Source organism: Sparus aurata, chromosome 23 (genome assembly GCF_900880675.1).
Source record: "Sparus aurata chromosome 23, fSpaAur1.1, whole genome shotgun sequence".
In the NCBI taxonomy this organism is placed as follows: Eukaryota; Metazoa; Chordata; class Actinopteri; order Spariformes; family Sparidae; genus Sparus; species Sparus aurata.
The window spans coordinates 21630941-21652340 of record NC_044209.1 but is presented as its reverse complement, the minus strand read 5'-3'; the positions used below and the strand labels follow the sequence as shown (position 1 = coordinate 21652340).

Below are 21400 nucleotides of genomic sequence, written 5' to 3'. Positions count from 1 at the left end.
GCTGAGTAGGATTTTGAAAGGATAGTCTTGTTACTATGGTGACGAAACACAGTAAACAAGGTCTTCTTAAATCTTTGCTCTGCTCCTTGTCTTGTCAGTGGGGGTTTAGGAACAAACGAGAGCGTGTTTGCAGGTGTTTAGCAGGTGTTGAAAGTACTTCAGTGATTAGATGTACCTTGTTGTCTGCATGAGTTGATAATTGTTTTCCACTGCTGCCACAAAGTCCCATAAGAGCGCTGACGCCTGATGGTGTCATAGGAGACAAATGCTCGACTCATACCAGCAATACTATTGCATACGGTAAACCATATCCTCACCGTCACCCTCTGGCTCTGTGGAAAGGCCACGCCAATTATCCACACAGTGAGCACGACCTTTGGTGTAACAGGCAAAGCTCGATTCTTGCAACACGCTCATAACAGAGAAGCACAAAGGAAAACTCACAAAAATGCAATCAAAGCCAAGGAGGCTTGGACACGCTCTGCAGTCTGCATTCATGAAAACATTTTAATAGGTAGAGGATGGATGGAATACTTTTATTAAAATGTGCCTTTAAAGTTTTTCATGGCCCCACGGAAACAGGAGGTCTTCCATCAGCTGATAGTGACTCGGGAGAATGACACTTTTGCCACATGGGTTTATACATGTTAGTAACCACTGTAGTTTTATATTTTTTATCATATTCATAGAATACAAAAGAAATAATACAATACAATACTACAATTTAAGTACTGCACTGACAAACAATTTTGAGGTACTTGTACTTTTCCATTTTCGGCCACTTTTTACTTCTACATCACCACATTTTGGAAGCAAATTTACTTTTCACCTCATTACATTTAATTGATGAGTTTGGTTGCTTCTTAATTTGCAGATTCAGATTATTCAGGGTTGGCTATTATTTTATCAGCAGCTAGATGAAACAACGATACTTATAACCGTAACAATTTGGGATATCAGCCCCGGTAATTGGTCTGTCCTTTCATGTGTCATTAGTTGTCCTAATGACTGTAACTAAAGTTTGACAGGGCACTTTAATCCATATCTTTCCTGCAAATCGACAGTGAACATCTTTAATTGGCTTTGGCTGACAATGGCAGTTTATCTTCAGGCGCTGATATTAAAATTAACTGCTTCATCCACTCTTTGTGACTCAGGCTGATTAAACACAAGTGTGTTTACATAAATCTTTCCTCCGCAGCTTCAGTTGTGGGTGGGATGCATTCTCCTGCCCACCCTAGGGCAAAACTGCACCAAAAAAAACATTTGAATCGCATTGATCCTGCTGTGAGTAATTTTCACCCGAATGACAAGAGCGTCTTAATAAAATTACCGCGACCTGCAGGAACAAGTGCTGCGCTGAGTTGCTCTACAGGCAACAAAATGATTAACACAACTAATGGTTGAATGGGAGCTCTATTTCTGAAATACTTTTAGAGAAACAACATCGATATGTAGTGACCCAAATGTCTGGCAGATGCTTTTGTGCAAACAGGTTAAAATGGCTGCATCATTCTTGTTATCTTGAGTGCATCCCTAAAATGACTAAGAGGACAAGATATATAAAGACTCAAATTGTAGGAAAGTAACTATAAATATATAAATAGTGCAGCCCTGAAGCCCTTGGGGTGCTAATACAACGGTGGTTATTTCTGGGATACTTTCTGAGGTAGTCTGTGATGATGGTGTTCCCATTTTTTCACCCTTTTAACAATAAAAAAAGAACCCTTCATTCCACAGGAGACAATTTTCTAATTTGAGTAGTAACCCACATTTCTCTTTTCCACTCTCATTCACAGAACATACAGGGAATAAAAAACACAGGCAGTCACAGAAAGAGAAAAACTGTGCTTGAGAAAATCCCGAAACAAGGAGATAAATCGAAGTAGGTTATCCATAGCCGCCATGCCCTGATTCAGCCTGCTTCCTCCAGAATAGATGACCCAAAACCTCTTCTCCCCTCCCTTTTCTCCCTTTTCCAATGCATGGCCCTGTTTGAAGTCAGCTTTTCTAAACTGTAACTCAACTGCATGCCTGCTAAACTGATTGGATTAGCAGAATAAGCATAAGATAAAGAGCCTTCTGCATAGGTGTAAATACGCTCGGCTCCTCTGCGTGAGAGTGTGCGTCACTGCAGCTCTATGACAAATTCCACTATGTAAAGAAGCTTGAACAACAATTATTCCAAAAAGAAACCCAACCAGAGTGCTCAAAAATCTCTGAAATGACAAGGTCAGGTCTGGTGTAAAGCTATGTCTTACTTCTCTGAGTAGATATCTAAATAAAATAAACATTATCGATTTTAACAATGTGTTTATGTTTTCAGTGGCTACCCCGGAAACAGTTGCTGGATTCTAGCAAGGCCAGGGCTGACGGTAGAGGATGGGTTGAAGGTAATTTTGAAGATGAGAAAGACAAAAGTTGCGTCCATACTATTCGGTGTGTCAGAAAAATATTTAGTGAGTCCAAATCCATACTTTCTCAAATGCAGGGCCAGCTGTGGCTAAGGAGGTAAAGCGCGTCGTCCACTCGGATTCTCGTAGCACTTGGGCATGATGCTTTTATTTTTATTTGTTTTTATTTGTTAGGATCCCCATTAGCTGCGCTCTAGAACACCGCTTGTCTTCCTGGGGTCCACATTTAAAACCAGTACATTTAAGCATAAATCTGCAATCTCAACACGAAAGACAAGACAAGTCAACAAAATCTTACATTAAATCTGTACAATCGAATTGTCATCTACCTCAAAGAACGTGTGTAAGATAACCCCAATGTACAGCGGTTATAAAATAGAATAAAATAGAAAGAATAGAATAAGAGGGTAAAACAAATGAAAATGACAACAATAGACCCCATTACCCTACATTAGACCCTTTCTGATGCTGAACCCCAAAATGCTGCCGATGGCTGTTCCACTGATTTGTGATTGTTTGTGAATGACAGAGCCTAAAGATATCATGGGGGGGCTTTGGATTGGTAGCGCTGTGTCACTCCTGATGGGCAGATAGGACCATGTTTGACAGCCTTGGTGCCATCGGTGCCTGAGTGGGTGCGTAAATGGGTGAATGTGACACACGTAAAGTGCCTGAGTAGTTTGTGGACGACTGCTGTGTAAATCACCATGTCCTACTGCATCTGGCATTTAAAAGCATGTTTTTCAGGCTATTCAAATCAGTATCGGTATCAGGGCTGAGAAATCATATCAGTCGTCGTCGAGACAAAATGCATACTGCATATAAAAAGTTAAAGGCAGCTGGAAATGTAAGGCAAGGCAAGGCAAGGCAAGGCAAGTTTCAGAAACAAGGCAACTCAAAGTGCTTTACAGGCACACACAAATTACATTAAAAGACATGTAAATAAAAAGCATGCGATGTGGAGGCAGCTAGCAGCTCTGTGAGGCTGTACATAGGCACGGCAATGTTTTGAGGTGAATGCTAACATGCTCACAACAACAATGCTGATGAACAGGTTTAACTTCTATTGCTAACATTTGCTTAGTATCACAAAAAAAAACAAAGCACAGCTGAGGTTGATGGGAACATAATTAGTTTTGATGATATTTAGTCTTAAAAAAAGAACTAGACAGCGTGAAACTTCAACCTGATAAAAGCCCTCATCCTGAGGGAGTGTATAAACATTCATGCCTATCTATCCAGTAGTTGTTGAGATATTTCAATCTGGACCAAAGTGGTGGACTTACCAGCAGACAGACAGACCCTGGAGCCATGCTGCAAGCACAGCTCAGAAAAAGACTGGAACTTTAGGGATGAAATTTCAGCTTTTAACCTCTGAAGCTTTACTTACACACCGATGAGAGAACCTGCTTCATTTGAACAGTGAAATGAATCTGGTAATGTGTATGCATTATTCTATAAGGACATCCGCTCCAGCTGCCGAGAGACAATCATGACCTTATGGTCTTTCATATTTACCCTGTGCTCTTCATAGTCGTCAACACAGACCTTTGGCCAAACCTAATGCATATGAGAGTGCTCAAGCAATTATGCAATTGCCTCTTACCTCACTTCACTTTCACTCTAGATGAGTTTATATTCCTTCATGAATGTTTGAACAGTCTAAAATTTTGCCCTCTGCCTTGTTGCTCATCTGCCTCAGTCAAGGTTAATGATGCTGTAAATCCATGACACACATATAAATGAGCTAGCAGCACAGAGACCTCAGACAGACATACATAGTTGATGCTGGCAAAATTTGCCTACACAAATTAATCTGGTTCACAAAATTGACTATCCAGGCAGGAGGTCCTAGTTCCTAAGAAACTGGAGCAGACGCAGCAGTGGCCAGGCTGCTGAAAGTCATCCAAAGAGGCGTGGATTGATAGTATTTGATTTAAGGCTCTTTTGATGATGCGTTGGGAGCTGTTAGTTCAGAGGACAAACTATTCCCTCAGCTGGTCCTCTGCTTAATTGGCTACTTTGTCTGCTACATTTGGTCCATCGGCACGAGAAAGGAGATCTTGTTTCCCCCCCCCCATCCTCCCCCTGTGACCCACCATCAGCAGAAGGCTGTTTATCATCTTTCCTCGTTCATTAAATCATGTCACATCGTACATCAAAGCTACCCTTTGCCTCGATGCTGTTCACAATCCCTCTTTGTCTTCTATTGGGGTAATTGTCACGGTTGAAAATTCACTTGCAGATTTTCCAGCGCTTCTTTTGTCTGCGTCTGCAATTCGTAACCCTTGCAGTTCCCCCTCCCGTCCTCATGAAAAATTGTGCAAACATGAATTCATAACGAGGGCATAATGAGGTGAGTGTATTCCTCTGAGACGGGGATAAAAGTTATTAATCTTTTTTTTGCATAACAATGTCATTGTGTCTTGGTATGGTGCTGATTATGTAGTGTGTGCCGCAGGTAGCTCTGCAGCCCCAGATTAAAGTGACTCTGAATTGCAGTGAGTCACATGTCCACGGGGTGATTATGGATTGATGGTGCAGGTTAAGAAAACTGACATTGTTCCTTCACAGTGACAGGGATTTGCATAATACAGCTATGAACACAAAAGGAGTCTTTCGAAAATGAGACACTGACATGATCTATCTTGGCAGTCTATCAGTCATTCTGATCGGATTAGACGTGATTTTCTTAGCCACCGATCTGCTCCATGTTGCCTGAGATGAGACTTGATAACCAGCGATGACAATTTTAGTTTGATCGCGCTTGCTTTTGTTGACATCCACATCAAAATAGCCAAGGTTGCCCCAACTTCTTCACATTCCCCGTGTTCGCTGCTTCATCAATCAATGAATCCGATAAGTGCGTTTTCGCTCCCGTCAAGCTCCACCAGTAATTAAAAGTGCTGCAAGCGAGCAATCAGGGAGTGTGACAGCAACCTTGTTTTACAACCTTGTTGTAAAATGACCTGCCAAAATGTCTGGCCTTTATAATCATTTATCAAAGCTGCCAATTAGTGAGGACCTGATGAAATAGACCTTGATACACGCCACATCTCTGTCCTGGTTTTATTCATTCTTCATTAGCTTGAAGTTTGTGTGTCTGTGTGAGACGTGCGACATGTCACTGATTGATTTCAACCTGCTGTTTAATCACTGTAAAAAAAAAAAACATGCCCACAGAGCAGCAGGTGGGCCCTCGTTCAATTAACAGCCATGTAATCCTCAATGATTAGTTTACGTGAGCTTAAGAGCACGCAAGGAGGAAAAGGTTACAGTGACATGAACCAGCAGCCTGAGAGGAGTCTGTTTTATATGCAGTTCTGCATGAAAGAAATTGTATTGATCCCTTCGGGGAAATTGAGTCACCGTGGTAGCAAAACTAACTCAGCGGGGATAAAATGAAGAGTTAAGAACAGAATATGAATGCCAAAACATGAGATGGAAGATTGCAACTGTTAAAAAGAGTGAAACGCAAAGAACTCATCTCAGATTCTACATTTAGAGTTGACAAAAATATCTTTAGCTCCCAAAGGTCTTATGCAGCAAATTTAATTTCTGTATTGTTATTTCATATGTTCATATATATGAGAAAGGCATTGTTTAATTCTCAACCATGGGAAGCCAGACAGATATATCATAGGATTGTAGGCTACATAAATACTGGCAAATGTGCAGTGCCAAAAACTGCTTTCCCTGGAAAATGGCTAACTTATAGCTACAATAAACATGTCTACAGGGCAGTACAAAAATACTATAACTCACCTGTTTAAATTATATTAAGGCTTCAAGTTCTGCATAATTAAAGGGCAATGGATACTTACTGCTAAGTACAAAGACTAGAAAGAGGTTTAAAGGAAATACAATCTTTATACTAGCACCTCGTAACTTCTCATCTTGTTCTTAGCAAAAGAGCAAATCCAGCATGTTTCCCAAAACAACTAAAATATTGCTGTCCCTGATTTATCAGAGCTAAGATTAATATAACTTTTCTTACTAATGTTGGTTTCTACATGGACAGCTCATTTCTAATCTGACATTTGAGCCACAAATGTATATGCAATACATGAATTTATAAAAAAGTTTCTAACCATGAATCAAACATTTAATTTCATACACCATGATTCTGGGTGTATGACGTTGGAGTGAGTAAGGCAGAATTTTCACATATTTTCATATATTTTTTTCAGCAACACGTGATTTCTCTATTTTTATGGACTTAATTCATGTCACCAACAGCCCTGAGGGCTTTAATGTAAATGATACATAGGCCTTTTTAGTATGTGTGCGTGTACGTGAGAAACAGAGAAGCGCTTCCTGTTCTTCTTCATCACCAGGCGCTCACAGTTTCATTTCATCTATCTGCTGACTAAAGTAAAGGTCAGCTTTGTAGAGAGAAGGATGACGTGAGTTGTTCACTATAACAGCTTATCTGTGAGTGTGTGTGCATGTCTGGGTGTGTGCGTGTCTGGGTGTGTGCGCTGCAGCAGCTCCAGCTCTCAGACCAGCGCTTCACCACTAGCGACGCCTCTGGCTGCAAACTCTTCGAGAGAGAGAGAGAGGAGCAACAAGAAAGAGGAGAGAGAGCTCAGTGGGGCTGGTGAAGCTCATGTTTCATTAATGAAGCATATCATGTATTGTGTCTGTCTGTGTGTGTGTGTGTGTGTGTCTGTGTGTGTCTGTGTACATGAGGAGACGCAGGGTCACAGTTGACTTTAATTAGAGGGAGAATGTTTTAAACAAATGTGGGGCAATCACTGATTCACAGGAGCATGGCGTCCATGTTATTCTGCCTCTAATCAGCGCTGATCAGGGGCAGAGCACACAGGGTGAACTGACACTGAAGAAGACTGATGAGTCAGTAGCCCGTTTGAAGCATCAGTCATCGTTACTGACTGAGTGCTGAATCACAGTCAGACCAACGTCTCCTGGTATTATTTTCCACAGAGGGACGCTGAAGCTATCACCCGCCGCGCCTTTCTCCCTCCTCGTCCGTCAGTCACTTCCAATCATCATATCAGTAATAACCTCTGACTCCTGTCCGGTCATGGAGTGACTGACCTCCCCAGCCACCTGTCTGTCTGTCTGTCTGTCTGTCTGTCTGTCTGCTGGTGCATCCTGTCTCTCTGTTTTCTATATTTACCGTGGACAACTGCAGCTTTCACTCTGCTGCTGAGAAACATTCGGAGACTGGCTGCGACAAAAAGAGGCTTACTATAGCAATAAATCAAATATTAATCTGCTCTGTACCTATTAATTGATAAAGATGTACTCCATGCTTACACTTCCAAACTGCATGCACTTGTCGAGAGAACATGCAGAATGTGGCTTCCATTTTCCAAAGTAAGAGGTAATATTCTGTCCATGCTGGAGGCATGGCTCTAGGTGTGGAAATGTCAGTCAGTTGGTTGGTCCACTGCTTTGATCAAAACTGAAAATATTGTACAGGTGACCATTTTGCTAAAACATTTGTGGTTCCTGCTGGTGATCTTCTAGTTTTCTATCTCATGCCAGCTCTCATAATGTTGTGTTCAGAAGCTGTTTCCCGTGTACCTACCCTGCACCAAACGGCAGACGAACACTGTTGGTGAGCATAGTGAAGCATTTAACAGCTGAAACATATTTTTGGTAGTTGGTAAAGTACCAACTTAACACCACCAGATGGTTTGTTACACAGAACCATCTTGGAAGGTGTCGCTGGAAAGTGGAAAAGCACAGGAACATTCAAGTAATACTGAGCAGGTGATTAGACTAACCATCTGTTTACTTCTATCAACTTCAACCGGTGAGATCAATAGAAGCCAGTTGTTCCAATCAGACTTTCATTGGTCCACAGCACAGTGTTTTCTGCCACAAGTGCAGAGCTTGAACCCTGAGAAGATTTGTGAGTCACATTGTCACATGATCTTGCCCCTACAATTTAGCCCTAACCCCCGGTTTTGCAAATTACAGTGTCCTGATTCCTGTTTGGGTAGAGCGGTAGGGTGAAATGTAACGACTACATGGCCCTTTGAACTGATGATACATCAGGGTCTTGATGGGTTCATATAACAGATTTCAACCATTATGCCTTACTATTATTTTGAGGGGTTCTCAAAAATTAGGGATAAAATTTGGAAAGCCCAAGAACAGGTAAATTCACATCAGTCTATACTACAGTACGTCTCACTGGGTTCAGGATCCTTTAAAGTCTGAAAACTAGTCTGGAAACATCGAATACTTCGAAAAGCGAGCATGTACTTAAAAATACCAGACCTGGAATATGTTACCCTTGAGCTTTAGAGCTGCTGGATTTCAAATCTCATTTTCTCTTTTTGAGATAGTTACCTAGCAGGCGCTCATCGTGATTAATACTCAACTGTGAGAGCACTAACAGAGACATGAGTCATGGTGTTTATATTTTTCTTCTCTCTTAAAAGCGAAGTTGACCAGTGGTCGAGTCTCTTCCCGAATTTCGTTAATCCCTCTGACGACTCTTCACTGCTTTGTCACATCGCACTCATTAATCCCCAATTTCTGCTCACGTTGCTGGAAGGACAGAGGTATCATGTCTTCTACAAGCCCTCTTTTTGAAGTGCTGAGTGAGAGAAAAAGACAGCGGTCCTGGTTAAAGTGGCCTGGATTTCGTCGCCTCTCTTAATTTCTTCTTTATGCACTCGATGCACCGCAGCCTCCAGCTTGTCAGTGTCGAAGCAGTCCAGTGTTAGCATTTGTCAACCCTTTATGATGTTTGTAATCTTCCTCCTCTTGGTGCAATATGGGGAGAGAAAATCGGAGTTTAACTGGAAATTTGTGGATGAAAAACAAGAATTAGATTATAAACTTCAACCCTGCCCCCCTTAGCTGTAAACCACACACACGTGACAGCGTTAGAAATTGCTTTTTTGTCACCATTTCTGGCTGTTTGCCCACAAAGTGTGTTTAGCTTCCGTGTGTGCGGTAGCTTGATGTCAAAGACAGATTATTGCACTGCATTTGTCTGTGTGTGGGTGAAGTGGAAAAGGTAATGGTATGTTGTACTCACAGCTGAAGAAATAATTATTTATGCGCCTGTCAGCCAGTATCAGTGACAAGTCTGTGTGTGCGCATTTTAGCTCTAACCTGTGATTACCTGCTATTCTTGGAATGACTATTCATCTAATCAGCTCTATTTTTTGCAATTGGATTCCCCTGACAGCTGCTTTTGTCATTATTTGCCTTGCTTCAGTAATCGCCCGCTTCCTCCCTCCAGAAACAGAAAGTGTGAAAAATGCATACTTATAAAAAGAAACGCTAGAGAGGGGAGAGCTTCTTGTGTGTGGGTATTGGTGTTGCCTGAGAGGGCTGGAATCATGTTTTGTTTCAGACGAGGAAAATGGTGAACATATGTTGGACTTTTCTCACACGAGACACCGCTTATTGTAACTGTAATTTATTTCATGATAGTTTACATTAGTGCCGTTGGTGGATTTTTTCTGGCTATCAAGTGAAGTTTTTGTATCTGGCACTGATTCTCCTTACATTTCTTATCAATGCCTTGCTTGGATTTTCAGCATATTAGTCAGAAAGTATTAGTATGTTAGTTATATCAGTAATGGTAAGAGTAAGGAAAAACAAACAAACAGATCTGAAGCTGTTTTATTTATGCTTTTTTTGTAAAAACATAAAGGAAGGAAAAATACAAAGATAAGCTGAGTATGGGGCATAATGATGTGCTTTGTAATCTGAAATAAACTCCATGGAAGCAATTATTATTGTTGTGTGTCTTTTTGCGAATCTCAGCCACACTGAGTGCAAGTTGTGGTGTAAAGACATTTGCATGTGTTTCTGACAAATGCCTCACTGGTGAGTGAGACATTAAACTGCTTTGCAGTCATCCTGCATGTGCACACTTTCGAGGGAAGGTTGACATTTTGAGGAATGTGCTTATTTGCTCTCTAACAGAGATTTACATGAGAGGATTCGAATGGACTGTTTCTCCCTCCAGGAAACACCTTTACACTTACACTTGATTATTGAGCTTTCCACATTCAAGATTCGAAAAAAATAACTCTCCATGAATGAACGCAAGGGTAGAAATGTGTCTTTCGCTGTTGCATGGCTCATGAAATACATACAGTACACAAGAACATCAAATGCACCTAAAGATAACAGATAGTAATTCAATGCGGTAAAAAAGATTTACTTACCTTTTGAGCAAGCGAAGTCTCTGTTTTCAGCCTCTGCGCTAAAGGGCTGCTGGCCGTAGCTTCATAGCTTTAGAGTACAAACATGAGAGTGGAATTCATCTTCTCATGTTATTCAAAGCGAGCAAGCAATTGAGTGCCTTCCAAAATGTTGAACCATTTGTTTAACGTTGTTATAGTTCTCTCAATTCCCTGTTTCCTTGTTTCCAGTTTGCGCTAGCTGACAGGTTGCTTGTGTACACGTCATTATAGTCTTAAGTCTTCTCGTCTAATGCTCGGTATGAAAGAAACTGATAACAAAAAACGTCCTCGCTACGACCATTCATATCGTTTTACCAGGATTGTGATTGTGATTTCTAGCTTTGAAAATGTAGTGGTGTCAGTAAAGGCTACAGCATGCTGTAAATGTAGACGTATGCTTTGTTATTCAAAGTTGTCGTTGCAAAATGTATTCAACAGTTGGGTACGCTCGGTGCCTCTGAACACTGTGATCAGTGAGTCACTTTGAAATCCCTTTATTCCCAGTAGAGTGGACCACGCAGTCAGGGACACTCTGCTGTTGTGGATGATGACCTGTTGGCTGCATCACCTTGAAGATCAATAGCGCCGAGAGAAGTTGAGATTTTCTTTATTTTTACTGACAGTGAATGCTACATGACCTTTGACAGCTGCCTATGACTCAAGATCACACCTTTTGAGACTTGCAGGAAGAACACCAGACCGTTATACACTGTAGATATTAGATCGAAGAGCCACGCGGCGCACAGTGTGAAGATGGTAAGCTGTCGTGAGCTACTGAATTACACCTGTCAAGCAAAACTAGATTTAGTTTGTTCTTGGTCCTCATATTGTGATTCTGGTCCCCACCCAAACTCGCACTGCAGCCTACAGCAAAACATAGCACAGGCAGTTAGATGTTAACTCAAAAGAACTGCACGGATGAGAGATGAAAGAGGAAGGACACAATGTTCAGAACGGCAGCTGATGCTCTGTCTTTGTCTCTTTTTCATCCCCCTCTCTCTCGCTCTCTCTCTCTCTCTCTCTATTGATGTTATGGCTCTCTGTTCACCTGAACGGGACATAAGGCGCAGAGGCTGTTAGCCGTGACACTTGCTCGGAGGCACCTCGAAAGGTCATGAGACGCAACAATAACATCAGGGGACATTCTGAATAATGATAGTGGACATTTATTATCAGGAGCACACGAAAACCCCTGCAGGGGTCTGTACAGGGTCAGCCAGATATGACGCAGGGCCAGGGTTCAGAAATAACCACATTTACGGCGGGCCTTAATTGTGCCCCTCCTGTCGCTTTACTGCACTAGAAATTTGATGTTATGGCCAAGTTGAGATGTAGCAGCCAGCGGAAATGAGGCATTATTAAAAGGAAATTTTACTCCGAGCAGCTTCCTCCATAATAAAATGAGGAGAGGCGGGCGCAGATAGAGCCACCCTACAATAACTTTATAATTAATGTGAAAAAGGAGCTTGGAAAAAGCGGAAAGAAATAGACAGCGCCTCCCCCCTTCTCTCTTTTTTTTTTTTTTTGCTTCTGTCTAGTGTAACTCCAGACTGATCCAAGAGACACATCTGCGAGAAGGCAGTGACGGAAACACGGAGGGACAGAAAGACAGACTGAACAAGAAGATTGAGACAGTGAAAGACAGGGGGGAGTGTGAGGGTCTGCGTCAGTGTCTAGAAAAGTGAGAGCAAGACAGGAGGCAGAGAGTGATTGAAGGAGGTAGATGGAGCCAGAGAAATGAAATGAGGAGATTAGTATAGTGTGTTCAACAGCGCTCTGCCACACTGGCAAAGTTTCATTAGCGTGAGAGAACTCGCAGTGCTCTGAGTCACAGCAGATGGGCAGCGCTGTCAAGTGTTGATAGAGGTAGAGCAGCCACTACTGTTGGTGAAACTCTGGCACTCCACCCAGAGACGCTGGGAGTCAGTCACAGCGCTGAGAGCTCAGTGATGACGTCACAGTAAATTGTGTTTATTTACAACAATTTGAGAACAATTGCTCTGCAGCAGGCAGCACTTAAATTTCATGGAAGGCTATTATTTGTCAAAGCAGCCACAGCAACTACAGAGTCAGCAACAGCAAGGAGGTGATGAGGAAGGGAAACACAAGATGTTGAACGACTGTTACGGCTCAAAGATAATATAGTCATAAGTAAATGTAAGTAATAAATAAATGCTGACACAAACCTATCAATCCATTACAACCCTCCAAACTTGGGGACAGTGTGGACGTCTGATCACAAACATTTCACAGTCAAATAAATTGTCCGTCAGATGTTGAATTTAAAACAAGATATATGCATTTGCTTTTGTTTTATGGCAATAATATGATTACTGTGTCCTGGTTTGTAGGAAGGGGTCTGATCTGGCCATCATTGGACACGGAGACAACATTCCCATCTGGCCGCCCAATTCAATAACCGACATCACCGCCCAACCAGTGTTTGCTTGGAAGAGCCAAAGTTACAGCCAAAAATCTCAGACAGAGTTTGGCTTTATAAGCAAAACGTCCAGCCAAAAATGGAACTCTTGTCATTGTTTATCCACTGTAATGTCAAAACATTAGCAAGTGCAACTCCATGTCAGAATGTGGACTAATTCTTCAAAACTCCATAAAAGGCCCAAAAAGACAATCATGCATTAAGACATCTGCCAGCAGGATAATCAAACTGTTCTGAAGCCGTAGATCATCGTTTTGAGTCTTAAACTAATGCTTTTTGGAAGAGAAAAAAATCAATCGCTGGTTGAGTGTTGATGCTGTGTTATGATGTTTATGGATGCAGCTTAGGGGGGGAAGTCCGATCCAAATTCCCTACGACGTGGGACAATAAAGCGAGTCCAGAATCTTATAACATAAAACAGTTACAGTACCACCAAATTCACCTGCAAACAAAGAAGAGAGCAGAAATCTTGACAGAAGTTCACGTCAGGATTAAGAGGAGAGGTCTGACGTGCAGCTGAGCCGCAGCCAGCCGTATCTAACAAATGTAGGGATTACGTTGCTAGTCGGGGCGAATAAACACAAATGGTCCGGTGTTCAAATTTGTGTGAATGTTGCAAGTCAAAAAAATGCTTCGCTTTCTGTATGAACAGACTTTTAAAACGTGTGAAAGTAGAAACCAATGAACAGGAATGCAGTCCAGCAGGCTTCGGTCTCTTGTATATTCCAGGGAAAAGCGCAAGCTGTTGAGGAAATATGTTCAAACATGTTGTTGATAGTGACAGCAGTAGTCTTAAGTAGTCCTCAGTTTGTGGGATGTAAACCTCTGCACAGAAGCTTTATCTTGAAAAAAAAAAGGTTGAGTCATCATTCACACCAACTAGAGAATGTCCAGGAGCATGTATGCCTTCAAAAACAGCTTATTGCTAATTCTGGTGTAAGTATGAATTATTTTTAACTCTTGGCTTCGGGATGCAGAGCTTATGCTACATAACACACACTGCTGTAAAATAAATGTTTAGCTGTTCGGCTTACATTAGACTGCTCCAGTCAATGTGCTGTATACAAATGAGGATGAAAACATAATTTTTTGGCACGAATAAAACCAATCAGTGTTGGTTTCCTTGATTAGACTGTTTGTTGTTTACTAAAATTGCCCTTACTTTTTCTCTGGTTTATGTAGCCGTGTGTGATTACACAAAGAGGCCTGAATCGCCCTCCAGCCGTGCAATTACCTTATATTTATGTTGTGAGTGGTGTTTAGGGCATCATTTTGGTATTCCTCTGTGCACAGCAGAGCATGTTTGTGGATGGAAGATGGTGCATTATGCATGGAGGCCACAAACCTGCCATTAAAGCAGTCTTATGCAGGAGCTCTCCTGCTATTTTTGGGCTAAATAGGCCGTGAATATGTTTACAGATGTAGATAAACACAAAAAGCAATGTGCCTTTTGACGTTGCCATGCCATTGTTCCAATGGTCTATTATTTCAAAACCCAATTCTCCAAAAAATATGTGACTGAAATGTCTGGACTGAAAACCCATTTGTCCAACAGCTGCTTCTTTCTCGTCTTTAATGTGACAGACTGCGTACATGAAAAGGACAGAGGCTGTTTTGTAAAGATCTTTTATTGAGGTATGCGGCCAACCAATGAATCTGGACTTCCAAACACATCACACACACTTAACATTTTGAATCCTAAAAGGTGCGACCATGTGATGCTACAAAAAAACTAGGCGCAGTCCAAGATAGCAGAGTGTTCACATGGGTTAAAATCATAAATCCAGTTCTACTCTGATATTATTTTTCTCCAGGGTGGTTGCCGCTGTGTAATTTTCAGGGTTTTTTTCCCCAACTTTGATAATTTTTGACGTCTGACGCACAGAAGACAAGCCATCAGCCTGAAGAGCTCCATGGAGAGGTGGAGTGAAGTGAGGGTAAAGTACGACAGCTATCACTATGAAGGAGACTACCTCAACAAAAAGGTTATTCATATGACACAAAATAAAGTGCTATTCTCGTAATTACAGGAAGATAAACTTATTTCTCACAGTCTCTAAAGGCTTCCACATATATTGAAATGTCGAGTAAAGAAAGATCAGAAAAGCTAGATCTCTGAAAGAAGACGTGAGCTAACAACAATCTGCGATGCATTCTGTGCTTCAATCCCACATTTGTATCCTCTCACTGGAACAAGACGTCTTTCCTAAGAAATGCTTCAAATATGTTAAATAAGTAATGGATGAATCGAGTACCTGCAAGAAAAAAATGCCTTCACTTAATGTCAGAATTGATCAGTCACATCAACAAAGAGAGGCCAAACAGTCAGTGGAAGATGGAGATGACAGGCTGACATTTGATCAATGATGACTCGTGCACCCATGGGTACAACTGTACCTGCATGCACACACTGACTCATAATGGTTCAGCACTGATGTCACTCCTCTCACTGCGCCTCCTCCGCCCTCTGTTTCCCCGTGTTCCTCCTCCTCCGAGCTGTCAGTGAAACTCAGACTCCTTGTCATGGTCAGAAAGATCCCCACTGTGTTGTTGTTTTTTTCTGGCAGACTGGCTGCGGTTTGTTTCTCGCTGTTCGGGCTCCAGTGAAGCCGTGTTAAAATGCCGTGCAACACTCGCAGCACCCGCTGCGGCTCTTCAGCGAGTCTGCGGAGAGGCGAACCCTTTTATGCCTGCCGAGCTCCTTTATGTGAAAACAGGAGAACAGCTCCTGCCACTTGAGACTGTTACACTTGAGATTTTGACACTTGTTCTCGCTAAGGACCACTCTGCTGGGTTTTTCTCCTTTTAGTTTTATCACCCTTTTTATTTCCACCTGCTTCATCTTTACTTAGAAAAGACAACAAATCATAGACCCTCACCGAGATACTTTACACATAAATGTATTCCTGGAAATGTAAGTTTCTGTCCTGTAGAGAGTTGTTTCACAACAAGTCTGGGTCCGCCATGACAGATTCGTGCTCTCTTACCATTTTTTGTACAATATTTCATTCTTATTTTATACTGAAAAAGTCAAAAAAGAGTTTCCTGTGAAAAGATCCTCAGAGGCTCCAATTTTCTTTGAAAAAATCTTCTCCTCTCTGCTCTCTCAAGTTGGTGACTGCCGTTATAGCTCAGCTTGACACTGCTGAGGATTTTTCAAAATCGTGTGCACTCCTTTCATCTCTGGTCGGCCTGAGTGGCAGAAGCTTTCTCTGGCTGGTAGTGGTTGTCCTTGCCGAGTGCTTCATGTCGTGTAGCAGTCTACATAAAGCTGATATCAGTCCCCAGGCCAGAGACCCTGACATGAGCAGATAGGGATGAGACATAAGGAGTGGGTAGAAAGAAGAAAAGGACGCTGACAGAAGCATCATGTTCCCATTACAGGACTCAGCCTCCTCCCACGTTGGTAGACGTCTTATTGACGCGGAATAACTAAACGTGAACTGGCATCCAGCAGGCATATTTAAAGCATTTATGACTTGTGCTCACTTTGTCTAACTAAACATTTATGACATGACTTTTGTATTGCAAAGATAAACCTACAGCTGTGCTAGCCTGCTGAGAAACAGTTCCTTTCTAAGAGCAGGATTACTGCATGACTGTACACTCTATTAAAGACTCTACTGAAGACAGTAAACCAATTGAACCTGACCAGGTTGTGGCTCCAGCTCCTTGCAGAAATGTGTGTTTTTCATCCAGTTTATGTGTTTGGCTTAAGTCAGTCAGGGCTGGTCGGAGAGGCTGCGGCTGTCTTTGTGCCGAGGGGGAGGATGGGGATTGTCTGAAGATGGGTGTGTCCCAGGGGGAAGTAGAAGTGGAAGGAAGGTGATGTTCAAACAGAGGCTCAGATCTCCTCTATGGAGTCAGCTGGGACCAGCCCTCTCTTCTTCCCACTGCTCAGCTTCAGATACGTCTCGCCGTCTTCTAGCTTTCCCACACAGATCTGAAATGAGGAGAGGGAAACTGAGTTGCTCTGTTTACAGTAGAGATACTGGAATATACGACCAGATAAACCTACTAAAACTGATTTTCACATTTAAAGAATTTGACACATATGTATATCCACTTTGGCAGAGAATGATGGGACCAAGTATCATAATTTATCTTTTATTATATATCTGTGAATATATACGGCTAGAGCAACGCCTTTAGAGTTTGGCATTAAAATTACAGTTGGCATTGAAAACAAAACCTGGGCTGAAAAAGGAAACATTGGCGTTGAAACACTAGTTTTATAAATAGTTTTACTGGCTCTAAAACAATTTTCAGTGCTAAAACACGTCCTCTGAATGCCACGCATAGTAATGTTCAGTTTTTTCTTGTTCTTTTTCTCATGTTTTGTTTGCAGTCGCAATTTTTTATTTTAGGATGCCAGAAAATAAAATCCCTGTTTTATCCCCACATAAATGAACATTGCCAACAAAATGAATAAACATGCTGGCAGTTATAACCAGTTGACAGCAATTATTGGGCATGATTAAGGCTAAGCATAGCTTAATTTGTCAGAATTAATTTTGGATGTTAGAAAATGGTAAATGTTTCCAAAAAAATGTATACATTTAATAAAAAAATGTTTCAAAAACTACATTTTTTTATAACACAACCCATTATTTTAAGTTCCTCAGAGGAATTTTGGAGCACAATCAGTAGCACAATTGTGTTTTCTCTACGTTTTCCTTTATATTACAAAAAGATTTGACCAAAAAGGGAAACTCTTTGTGTAAAATACAGTTTCACATCTTGCAGCAGGAAACTCAACATGTTATGGGGTGTGTTGGGACACAAATTGTGGGTGTAAATTTGAAGTGATGGTCTCATTCATCTATGTATTTTCTTGCTGACATAAAACCTGTAAATCATGAGCCTTATATTGTCAACACTCAGACACAGAGATCATTTTGGCGCCAGTCCTTTGATCATGACCTCCCCAGGATGTACCTGGCCTCTTACCCAGCCCCCTGCAGCTCTGCACAGAGAAGTCAGAACCATAGATAGATCTCACTGTGTCATCACTAACTAAACACGGTGATGAATGATTTCAGTGTAGTTTAGGAAATAAACCAAAGAAAAAAACAACAAAATAGAGAGAAAAAGAATGGATTGATGATATTGGTGTACCTGGGACTCCCTCACAGCCATGTGTCCTCTTTCTCGGCTACCAGAGAAACCCTGGACGACTCGCCACACTCTCTCTCCTGGACGGACCCTCTGCACGAAGTTGGCCGGAAAGAAGCCGACTCTGTCGCCACTCTTGCCCTAAAAAACACAGGAGAACACTCAGTCAGCATTTAAAACACACCCTATCCAGGTGCCATGATGAGAACAACCTCTAAAGCAATCATTTGCATGGGAACTGCATTTACCTACAAAAAGCCCACATAGTAATATCCTTTACACAATCATGTGTTTCACACAGTGTTTTTGAGCATCCCACAACTTTCCCAGACTTGTGTCACTCCTTGTAAGCATATATTTACATCTGTTTTGAATTAAATATATTGAATATAAGGGATTGGCTGAATTAGTGTTACAGCAGGTTTAATTATGTGGCACACTGGCACTATTAGTTTATTATTGTTCTTGAAGGCTGCTCATGTGTTTTTATGGGCTGCTTATTGACAATCCAGACTCCAGACCAGCTGAAACTCTCTGAACTTATTGAAATGCTTCAGTGTCGTCAGCCTCTGTTATGTTATTAGAAACGAGAGCTGTTTCTGTCGCCATCAGTTTCTCCATTCTGAATAGTAATGGGAAAATTATGGCAACCCACTTCCTCACATTTCTGTTTGTGCAATGACAAATCATAAAGGCCGGAGAGAGAAGTTTAAAAAGAACCAGACAGCTCAGTCGCCAGAATGAAATGTTGTTTTACATTACAGATAAGTTGAATTAGTATGTTTCATATTTGTCACATCAACATTTATATAAATGTGTCATCACCTTCTAATTACATGTATATGAGCTGACTTTCTTGTCACATGGAGGAGTGTTTCTAAGGACAAAACTACTGGATTTTTTTAGCTGCATTAGTTGCAACAAAACCAGATATTTTTAACGAGATGTTGCAACAATTTCCTAGCGTATTTGCGACGGCAGAGCCAGGTAAGCCGAAACATGATCTTTTCCTAACCCTAACCGAGTGTTTTTTCTAAGCCTAATCAGACCATGAGCACAGCGTTGTCGCAAAACAAAAACTAAATATCAGAAATATGCTTTGCCAACATTTATTCTGGTGATTATGTTGCTTAAATCGACAAGAAATTCCAATTACACTTCAGAAGGTTGTGTAATTGGCTTTAAAAGCAAACAACGAAATTGCTTCAGCTTAATGGAGAAAACGGAAGATGTTTGATGAATCTAACTATGCAGCGTATTTCACTGTTTATCGCCCTCTACCTCAGGTGTTGGTGTGTTTACTGAGGTGACTCACAAGCAGTACATTAGTAATGAACAGATGACTCACAAAGTATACATAATTTAAAGGTTTCTCGGAGCAGCAGAGATGATTTAAAGTGTTTAATGACTGCCGCTTCACTTCAGGCTACATGAGTGCTCGTAAACACCAATCCACAAGATAAACACACTCTTCAGTTAAGTCTGGGTGCATCTTCCCCTTTTCTGTGACTCAAACACAAACACACCCAGATGCACATTAATTTCCACCGGGAGAGAGTGAAGCTCATTACTGACTCAATAAAGACCTCTTTGAGGTTGCAACACTAGTCAAATTCATTATGTTAATCTCTGTAATTTTCAGAGAAAATTGTGTTCTATTTCTGTCTGTGGCTGCCTGCTTGTTTATGACAAGCAAAAGTGGAGCAGGTGTTCTGCGTTAAAGGCTTTATTTAAAGTCTGGAATTAACACACGCATAAGAAATGTATGCACGCATATTTCAAATGCATATTATGCGCGGAAGTAACACAAAGGCACACACGTGATTCATTACCCACCTTCCACCACTCTTCATTAGAGTCGTCAGTGACCTGCACCCGATCACCGGGACTAGAGGAGATAAGACAAGAAAGAGGATGTTAAAAAAAAAGGGAAGCATGAAAGGAGAGGTGACGGAGGTGGAGAGACGAGCGAGGGTAAGAGGGTGAGAGCAAGAAAAGAGGGGGGAAAAAAAGAGTTTAGCTCGAGCATAAAAGACGACATTATCAAACTGCCACAGAGAGCTGTTGTGGCCACAGTTACAAAGCGGTGGAGGTTAAAATGTGAACCAGTCTTTGTGTCCCTGTGCAGACGTGACGGAGCAGCTGACACCGGAGTCATGAGGTCTACATCAAGTACGACTCTGTAGCGCCTCTCTGCAGTAGTGAAGCCCTGACCTGATCTGCAGCCAACCTCGCCTGCATGCTAATGATGCTACCAGCTTTTGATGAGACTTAAACACACACACACACACACACACACATGCAGTGTACCGCCTGTCCCAGATACACAACTGCTGTCCCAATTGCACTCTGTACATTGTGTCTCCTGGGTGTCTGCGCTCACTACTGCCCTATGTGATAATCACACACACACAAGTTTGCACACACTTACATAAACTTACCAACTAGGATAGGACCCATATATCTCAACAGAGTGGCTATTTATTAAATATAAAGCAATTATCCCGTGCACAGAGGTTTCTCCCAGCAGCACGGCTACTTAAATTACCAACTTGTTGATCCTTTTTTAAGGTTTCTGCACGCAGTTTGCAGGTATGCGTTCGTTACCAGTAGAATTAGCCCAGTTAAAATGATGCCTGTCAGAACAGCAGCTTTGCTCAGTGTCAGAAAAATACACCTTTATAAATCGTCGAATAATGGATTGTGGGTCTGACTCAACAAAATGTTATAATTTACATACTTTTAATGTCAATACCTTCACATTTTGACTCGTATCAAGTGTTCATCAGTATTTCCTGCTTCTGTGAGGGAGTTAGAAGCAGTAGCTCCAGAAGACGCAGTGAGAGCTTGGATTTATGCATTTTCTTTGAGTGAAAATGAAAACTGTTAAAAAAAAAGGTGCAGTGTGTAGGATGTCGGGTCAGACATTGAATATATTATTCAAAAGTCTGGTCTCCTTAGTGTATAAATCACCTGAAACTAAGAATTGTCTTGTTTTCCGTTACCTTAGAGTGAGCCTTTTATATCTACAGGTGGGTTGAGGCGAGGGATGTTCAGCTGATTGCAGTCTGCACCCTCTCTGCTACAGTCGATGCCTCCAAATCCTACACGCTGGTCGTTTAACAAATCGAGAGAGTAGAAATTATTAAACCTTAATTATTGCTGATCAAAAACTATGAACCGCGATCATTTTCCCTGTCTGTCTCCCACCATGACGGTTTCTAAAAACACATTTTTGTGTACTG

The 21400-nt window shown here is 41.5% G+C and overlaps 1 protein-coding gene across 2 annotated transcripts in view; it reads right to left on the bottom strand.

Annotated features, from left to right (window-relative positions):
• Positions 1–14650: 14650 nt before the first annotated feature.
• The window catches only part of LOC115576333 (SH3 and cysteine-rich domain-containing protein 2-like), a 28429-nt gene continuing 21679 nt past the window's right edge, over positions 14651–21400 (bottom strand). For both annotated transcript variants that reach the window (XM_030408887.1, XM_030408886.1), the window contains 3 exons: positions 19992–20043; positions 18159–18296; positions 14651–16983 (listed from right to left, as the gene is read on the bottom strand). In XM_030408887.1, coding sequence (XP_030264747.1) covers positions 16885–16983; positions 18159–18296; positions 19992–20043 — 289 coding nt within the window. In that variant the 3' untranslated portion in view covers positions 14651–16884. The remainder of the gene's footprint in view (positions 16984–18158; positions 18297–19991; positions 20044–21400) is intronic.